The sequence below is a fragment of the Phoxinus phoxinus genome (genome assembly GCF_949152265.1).
Source record: "Phoxinus phoxinus genome assembly, chromosome: 18".
In the NCBI taxonomy this organism is placed as follows: domain Eukaryota; kingdom Metazoa; phylum Chordata; class Actinopteri; order Cypriniformes; family Leuciscidae; genus Phoxinus; species Phoxinus phoxinus.
Window position 1 is genome coordinate 1,141,717 of NC_136893.1, and position 9,331 is coordinate 1,151,047.

The 9,331-nt window shown below is 42.1% G+C and overlaps 1 protein-coding gene across 1 annotated transcript in view; it reads left to right on the forward strand.

The window, feature by feature from the left end:
* col24a1 (collagen type XXIV alpha 1 chain) overlaps positions 1-9,331 on the forward strand; it is a 126,587-nt gene that overhangs the window by 56,647 nt on the left and 60,609 nt on the right. The window contains exons 15-19 of the mRNA XM_079588826.1: positions 4,563-4,616; positions 4,705-4,749; positions 6,336-6,389; positions 7,167-7,220; positions 8,744-8,797. Of these exons, the coding sequence (XP_079444952.1) occupies positions 4,563-4,616; positions 4,705-4,749; positions 6,336-6,389; positions 7,167-7,220; positions 8,744-8,797 (261 nt within the window). The remainder of the gene's footprint in view (positions 1-4,562; positions 4,617-4,704; positions 4,750-6,335; positions 6,390-7,166; positions 7,221-8,743; positions 8,798-9,331) is intronic.

The window sequence follows — 9,331 nt, forward strand, 5'->3', positions numbered from 1 at the left end:
TGCATTTATTTGATCAAAATACAGGAAAAACAGTGAAATATTATTATAATGTAAATCATCAGTTCTCTATGTGAATATATAGTAAAAAGTAATTTATTCCTGTGATCAAAGCTGAATTTATCATCATTACTCCAGTCTTCAGTGTCACATGATCCTCCAGAAATCAGTATAATATGATGATCTGATGATCAAGAAACATTTATGATTATAATGAATGTAACTGGGATACATTTTATTTTTCAGGATTCTTTGATTCATGGAAAGATAAAAAAAATGCATTTATTTGAAATGGAATCTTTCGTTACATTATAAATGTCTTTTCTGTCACTTTTGATCAGTTTAATGCATCAGTGATGAATATAAATATTAATTTGAGCAGTTTTCCTGTAGTTTTCCAGGTGACATGGAGGCTGGTTCCCAGACATACGTGCGGTTTATTGTTTATTGTCTGACGGGCCCGAAAGCTTTTAATGAGAAACAGCCTCACGAACAACAGCACTGTTAGAAAAGCTGAGCACACACACACACACCAGGCGCCGGCTCTTCACATGCTTTAAAATATACACATGTGACCCTGGAGCACTACACTAGTCTGGAGCCGCACGGGTATATCTGTGGCAATAGCAACTATACATTGTATGGGTCACAATTATACATTTTTATTTAATGCCAAAAATCATGAGGATATTAAGATCATGTTCATGATAGTTACAGTGCCATGTTTCCTTGCATACCACCTTTTTCCAAAGAATGTGCTTGTAAAAGAAAATAGTTCCTCCTGCGAGATATCGTACATTAAATCTTACCCTTGACCTTCTGTCCTGATCTTCAGTGACTGCAAACACACATTTACCTCAGCGGGACCCGGGTTAATCCTCTTCTGTTCGGGGGAAGCTGCACAAACCTGCGTGTGAGAGTTAAATCACTGGATAATGTGGATTTAGGATTCGGAATTCATTGTCAGTTTGGAACATGTTGTTGAAATTCATAGCAGACGAATGTCATGAGCGGCTTTCGCAGCGGAGGATCTTTTCATAGTTCCTAGAACTATTGGCGGAAGTTCATGGATGTTGGCGTGTTCGCACCGCAGGAACTAGGAATGATTTTAGGAACTCCTTTAGGAGGAACTGATTTACTCCTACTTCAGATGCCCTGTCCCAAATGGCTCACTTCTGCCCTGTCCCAAATGGCTCACTTCTGTCCTGTCTCAAATGGCTCACTTCTGTCCTGTCCCAAATGGCTCACTTCTGTCCTGTCTCAAATGGCTCAATTCGGCCCTGTCCCAAATGGCTCACTTCTGTCCTGTCTCAAATGGCTCACTTCTGTCCTGTCTCAAATGGCTCACTTCTGTCCTGTCCCAAATGGCTCACTTCTGTCCTGTCTCAAATGGCTCAATTCGGCCCTGTCCCAAATGGCTCACTTCTGCCCTGTCCCAAATGGCTCACTTCTGTCCTGTCCCAAATGGCTCACTTCTGTCCTGTCTCAAATGGCTCACTTCTGTCCTGTCCCAAATGGCTCAATTCGGCCCTGTCCCAAATGGCTCACTTCTGCCCTGTCCCAAATGGCTCACTTCTGTCCTGTCCCAAATGGCTCACTTCTGCCCTGTCCCAAATGGCTCACTTCTGTCCTGTCCCAAATGGCTCACTTCTGTCCTGTCCCAAATGGCTCACTTCTGTCCTGTCTCAAATGGCTCACTTCTGTCCTGTCCCAAATGGCACACTTTTGTCCTGTCCCAAATGGCTCACTTCTGTCCTGTCCCAAATGGCACACTTTTGTCCTGTCCCAAATGGCTCAATTCGGCCCTGTCCCAAATGGCTCACTTCTGTCCTGTCCCAAATGGCTCACTTCTGTCCTGTCTCAAATGGCTCAATTCGGCCCTGTCCCAAATGGCTCACTTCTGCCCTGTCCCAAATGGCTCACTTCTGTCCTGTCCCAAATGGCTCACTTCTGTCCTGTCTCAAATGGCTCACTTCTGTCCTGTCCCAAATGGCTCAATTCGGCCCTGTCCCAAATGGCTCACTTCTGCCCTGTCCCAAATGGCTCACTTCTGTCCTGTCCCAAATGGCTCACTTCTGCCCTGTCCCAAATGGCTCACTTCTGTCCTGTCCCAAATGGCTCACTTCTGTCCTGTCTCAAATGGCTCACTTCTGTCCTGTCCCAAATGGCTCAATTCGGCCCTGTCCCAAATGGCTCACTTCTGCCCTGTCCCAAATGGCTCACTTCTGTCCTGTCCCAAATGGCTCACTTCTGCCCTGTCCCAAATGGCTCACTTCTGTCCTGTCCCAAATGGCTCACTTCTGTCCTGTCCCAAATGGCTCACTTCTGTCCTGTCTCAAATGGCTCACTTCTGTCCTGTCCCAAATGGCACACTTTTGTCCTGTCCCAAATGGCTCACTTCTGTCCTGTCCCAAATGGCACACTTTTGTCCTGTCCCAAATGGCTCAATTCGGCCCTGTCCCAAATGGCTCACTTCTGTCCTGTCCCAAATGGCTCACTTCTGTCCTGTCTCAAATGGCTCAATTCGGCCCTGTCCCAAATGGCTCACTTCTGCCCTGTCCCAAATGGCTCACTTCTGTCCTGTCCCAAATGGCTCACTTCTGTCCTGTCTCAAATGGCTCACTTCTGTCCTGTCCCAAATGGCTCAATTCGGCCCTGTCCCAAATGGCTCACTTCTGCCCTGTCCCAAATGGCTCACTTCTGTCCTGTCCCAAATAGCTCACTTCTGCCCTGTCCCAAATGGCTCACTTCTGTCCTGTCCCAAATGGCTCACTTCTGTCCTGTCCCAAATGGCACACTTCTGTCCTGTCCCAAATGGCTCACTTCTGCCCTGTCCCAAATGGCTCACTTCTGTCCTGTCCCAAATGGCACACTTCTGCCCTGTCCCAAATGGCTCACTTCTGTCCTGTCCCAAATGGCTCACTTCTGTCCTGTCCCAAATGGCTCACTTCTGCCCTGTCCCAAATGGCTCACTTCTGTCCTGTCCCAAATGGCACACTTCTGCCCTGTCCCAAATGGCTCACTTCTGTCCTGTCCCAAATGGCTCACTTCTGTCCTGTCCCAAATGGCACACTTCTGTCCTGTCCCAAATGGCACACTCCGGCCCTGTCCCAAATGGCACACTTCTGCCCTGTCCCAAATGGCTCACTTCTGTCCTGTCCCAAATGGAACATTTCTGTCCTGTCCCAAATGGCACACTTCTGTCCTGTCCCAAATGGCACACTTCTGTCCTGTCCCAAATGGCACACTTCTGTCCTGTCCCAAATGGCACACTTCTGTCCTGTCCCAAATGGCACACTTCGGCCCTGTCCCAAATGGCACACTTCGGCCCTGTCCCAAATGGCACACTTCAGACTTCAAATGGCTCACTTCGGCCCTGTCCCAAATGGCACACTTCGGCCCTGTCCCAAATGGCTCACTTCTACCCTGTCCCAAATGGCACACTTCTGCCCTGTCCCAAATGGCACATTTCTGCCCTGTCCCAAATGGCTCACTTCTGCCCTGTCCCAAATGGCTCACTTCTGTCCTGTCCCAAATGGCACACTTCTGTCCTGTCTCAAATGGCTCAATTCGGCCCTGTCCCAAATGGCACACTTCGGCCCTGTCCCAAATGGCTCACTTCTACCCTGTCCCAAATGGCACACTTCTGCCCTGTCCCAAATGGCACACTTCTGCCCTGTCCCAAATGGCTCACTTCTGCCCTGTCCCAAATGGCTCACTTCTGTCCTGTCCCAAATGGCACACTTCTGTCCTGTCTCAAATGGCTCACTTCGGCCCTGTCCCAAATGGCACACTTCATCCCAAATGGCACACTTCTGTCCTGTCCTAAATGGCACACTTCTGTCCTGTCCCAAATGGCTCACTTCGGCCCTGTCCCAAATGGCTCACTTCTGTCCTGTCCCAAATGGCACACTTCTGCCCTGTCCCAAATGGCTCACTTCTGTCCTGTCCCAAATGGCACACTTCTGCCCTGTCCCAAATGGCACACTTCTATCCTGTCCCAAATGGCTCACTTCTGCCCTGTCCCAAATGGCACACTTCTGTCCTTTCTCAAATGGCACACTTCTGTCCTTTCTCAAATGGCACACTTCTGTCCTGTCTCAAATGGCACACTTCTGTCCTGTCTCAAATGGCACACTTCTGCCCTGTCCCAAATGGCAAACTTCTGCCCTGTCTCAAATGGCACACTTCTGCCCTGTCCCAAATGGAACACTTCTGTCCTGTCCCAAATGGCACACTTCTGCCCTGTCCCAAATGGAACACTTCTGTCCTGTCTCAAATGGCTCATTTCGGCCCTGTCCCAAAAGGCGCCGTCAAAATAAAAGTCCCCACAACAAGTGGGTCTTACGTCACTTCAGAGTTCCTACTGACAGTGCGAACGCAACCGTGAAAATTTTCCTATGGGAACCATTAGTTCTCGGGGAACCTGGTGGCTCCTTCCCGGTGCGAAAGCCCCTAATGGTGGTAAAATCTGTCATTCGGTGAATCCATAAGGAATCGTTCGCTAAACTACAGTAGAGATAACCTGCTGTTGCATTGACGAGTGTGTTCCTCTGTTCCCGCAGGGTGATCCCGGGATTGAGGGACCCCGTGGGATTCCTGGCATTGTGGGACCTCAGGTAACAACGGCCCGTCAGTTACGCCTCAAGCTGTGAGATCTCTAACCTCATTGGCTGGACACTGAAGATCTTGTTCTCTCATTGGCAGGGCCTGAGCGGAGGGGCGGGGCCTCCTGGAATGAAAGGTGATAAGGTGATTTAAATATTTATATTATTGCAGCAAACATGTGAACCTATAAGGTTCATTCCTTTGTTATTATATGCATGATCTTTGGGATCAAAAAATTATTTTCTTTTTCAGTATTTTTGTCTTGGTTTCTAAACATTGGTTCTCTTCACGTATGTTTTGTCAACTAAATTAATGTACTATATTTTAGTTTGTAAAATGTTTTTATTTAATATTTTGTATTTTTAGGGGATTTGTTTATACTAAATTATATTTATGCTGTATTTATAATACATTTATTCACTTTTTGAGCATAGACCTGAAATTTTAATTTCCAAATTAATCTGTGGTAAATATAGAATGCTTCAGAGCGACTGAAGTTTAATCTCTTGTTAAAGACGACTCTTGCAGATTATTGTTTAAAAAAGTAAAAAATACTATTTTCAATTGTTATATGAAATCTATATTTTCAAAAACACGTTTTACTCTAAAACTGCATGAAAATCAAATCCATAAATGTAAACCAGTCGTGCTCCAGATGTGAGGCTGATATCTCAGTAAATGAGCGTTCAGTGAGAGTGTGTTCGGCTGCAGTACCAAACGCTTCCACTAGAGGAAACTCTCATTCATTTACAATCATTTCTGACCGTGAGAAACACAAGTGTGCCGATTTATTTCAGGACCATTTCATCTTTTCGAATGTGTGCGTGTTCACATAGCAAGCGCCAAAACCTTTACCAAGTTTCGCACAATTCCGATTTTTTTTTTTTTTTTTTTTTGGTCAACAATAACCGAAGAGCACCAGAGGGTTAAATCGAGATACATTTACTGGAGAAGCAAAATGACAAGATATTAATTCGTGTTTACTGAACAATTCATTAAAATTAAGTGACTCAATTATCATTTTAAGAGGTCTTAAATTTGAGGATGAAAAACAGGCTTAACGTGATTATTGGCGTTGATTTATTTGTGAGCTTAAAAGTCAAAATACAGCGTATTTATTTCAAACGATTGCTTATGATCTATTGTTGATGAATTATGACAATGTTTATTGTCCCAGTGCATTTTGGGGTTTGTTTATAATTAAAATGCCCACATTTTGCAGAACATATTTTTTTCCGGGTTATTATTAGTATTTTCCTTACAAAATTAACTTCATTTGACATTTAATTCAATATTTATCAAATAAATACAATTAAATGCACAAATATTAAAAAACAGTGCAGTTCTTGTTTTCAAATAAATGTAATCATTTAAAAACATTAACTGAAATTACATTATATTTTGTACATGATGTGCCGATTAATTAATCAGATTAATCACAATTTAATCGCATATCAAATCTGACTGAGAAATTACTCCCAAAAGATTTAAAGTCATTATTGTGTTAAATTATGTAAATAAACATTACAAAAAATATAGATATAAGATATAATATTTTCTCAGTGATCTTCTAGACAATCTAGACAAAGAAGAAGCTCAAATATGATGTAGATTTTCATTTGTCACATTTGTTCTAATGTGAAAAAGTATGTGTAAACTCTGTGTTGTGTTGTGTTGTGTATGTTTAATGTCGGCGGTGTATTTTGAGTGTTTTCTATAATCTGATCTAGAGTGAAGCTGGATTCAGGGGTGAACCAGGAGAAAGTGGTTATCAAGGAGACAAGGTGAGTCTCGAGACAGTCAGAACAATATGTTAAAAACATTTACAAGGTCATGAAATTGCAAAATTAGTGCAAACCAACACAGACTGTCCACTGATGGTCTTACTGGTCTTACTGGAGACATTTGAAGACTAAAACAAAGCTTGGTTCATGACATGCATTAATTACATGGCTTAAATTTAAGCATTTATGTATTTAAATTGCATTTAATATTACCATCCATTTGGATTACACTGTTTTAGCATAAACTAATAAACTTGTTGTCAGTCATGGCCAATATAAATGAAACTCACAAAATCATGCCATAGTTTATTAATAACTATTTGCATCCTATTTAAATAATCATATTTTCTCATTCAAATGGCTTAGAATCAGATTAAATTAATTCAGTTTAAAAGTGAACACGGTTCAAATTTGGAGCAAGCGATATTCAATCTGCCTAAATGTATGAAGTTGGAACTAATTGGATGTATTGATGATAAATATATAAAGCTAGTTATTGTGTATTTAAAACACTTTCAGTTTATTATGCTATTCCATAAATCTGACATGTTTCATTTATATATGAATGACAAATATGCATCATTTTTTTAGCTTTTCATATTAATTTTTTTATATGACATAACATATTTTAATTTTTTTTATCAATTAATCATGACCTTCAGGTGAAGTAATGAAACTTCACTGGTCTTAAAGTGTGTGAATCTGTTCAATGTCCATGGATGTGATGTTTGATGCAGACAGCGAGGAGACTGTGTTTTATGTGTGTTGCTCTTCCAGGGAACGGCTGGGAATCCCGGCCCAACAGGACCACGCGGAAAACCAGGACCGATTGTAAGACCACCTGTGTTTTTACTCGGTGTTAAATACAAAAGAAGCTCTGTGATGTTCGGTTGAGTGAACTACACTGCAGGAAATGATGTTCTTCCTCTTGTTTTCCAGCAATATCTAAACTTTCTTAAAACAAGATACTTTTGACAGGAGAAGCAAAATGACTTCAGATATAAAAGTCTTGTTTTCTGAAAAAATCTAATTTAATTTAAGAATGTTTAGACCAAAATTCTGTCGATGGCGGGAAAGCATTGCGTAAATAATGACGGAAAATTCTGTCGATGGTGGGAAAGCGTTGCTTCATAAATTACGGAAATTCTGTCGATGGCGGGAAAGCATTGCGTAAATAATGACGGAAAATTCTGTCGATGGCGGGAAAGCATTGCGCAAATAATGACGGAAAATTCTGTCGATGGCGGGAAAGCGTTGCTTCATAAATTACGGAAATTCTGTCGATGGCGGGAAAGCATTGCGTAAATAATGACGGAAAAATCTGTCGATGGCGGGAAAGCGTTGCTTCATAAATTACGGAAATTCTGTCGATGGCGGGAAAGCATTGCGTAAATAATGACGGAAAATTCTGTCGATGGCGGGAAAGCATTGCGTAAATAATGACGGAAAATTCTGTCGGTGGCGGGAAAGTGTTGCTTCATAAATTACGGAAATTCTGTCGATGGCGGGAAAGCATTGCGTAAATAATGACGGAAAATTCTGTCGATGGTGGGAAAGCGTTGCTTCATAAATTACGGAAATTCTGTCGATGGCGGGAAAGCATTGTGTCATAAATCGTGGAAATTTTGGTCAATGGCGGGAAAGCGTTGCTTCATAAATGACAGAAATTCTGTCGATGGCGGGAAAGCATTGCGTAAATAATGACGGAAAATGCTGTCGATGGCGGGAAAGCATGGCATCAATAATGACGGAAAATTCTGTCGATGGCAGGATAGCGTTGCTTCATAAATTACGGAAATTCTGTCGATGGCGGGAAAGCATTGAGTCAATAATGACGGAAAATTCTGTCGATGGCGGGAAAGCATTGCGTCATAAATCGTGGAAATTTTGGTCAATGGCGGGAAAGCGTTGCTTCATAAATGACAGAAATTCTGTCGATGGCGGGAAAGCATTGCGTAAATAATGACGGAAAATTCTGTCGATGGCGGGAAAGCATGGCGTCAATAATGACGGAAAATTCTGTCGATGGCGGGAAAGCATGGCGTCAATAATGACGGAAAATTCTGTCGATGGCGGGAAAGCGTTGCTTCATAAATTACGGAAATTCTGTCGATGGCGGGAAAGCATTGAGTCAATAATGACGGAAAAAACTTTTTTTATATAATTTACATAAAAAATGTATGATTATTTTCATTTACTTAATATCTTCAATAATTTCTCTTCTCCAGTAAACGTATCTTGATTTAAGAATGTTTAGATATTCGTGCTGGAAAATGAGACTGAGGAAGAACATCATGTCTGCATGTTGTGTGGTGTTGGATGTGATGTTTATAGTGATGTTCTCTCTCTGACAGGGGAAAACGGGCGATCCGGGCCCTCGAGGGCCTGCGGGGCCACCAGGACCTGAGGTGAGGGCCAGCACTCACGGAAACCTGTCGGGTTGACTGGGATTGTGGGAACAACTAATGAACAAACGTCCAGTTGGAATTGAACATCTTCTGTTTTGAAACCCCAGATATTCACTTGATGTTCCTCGTTATTTCGGGTTCATGCTGTGATGAAACTTTCAGATGCTTCTGCCAGATAGAAATGAAAATTAAGCAATTCTGTGCTGATTTTGAAGGAAATTTGCATAATTTTGTGGATTGTTGAAGTTTGTTAAAAGCTTTCAAGTGGACTTGAGCTGAAAGTATCATCAGAGTAGCCGAAATACTTACTAGAGTGCTTTAGTTTCTCACTTTTCCCCTGGCGTTGGTTCCAGAACTATTTTTCTATTCTCCCATCGTGATTTAAAGTCTTTGTTAAAGTTACAAACCATGAACCAAACCAGCTATGAAGTGAACCACAACATTACAAACTTTGATTTGAAGCAAAAATAAAAAAATTGAAAAACGGACAAAAAGGCAAGACTGTGAACTTAACGGCTTTAGTGAGGGAAAGAA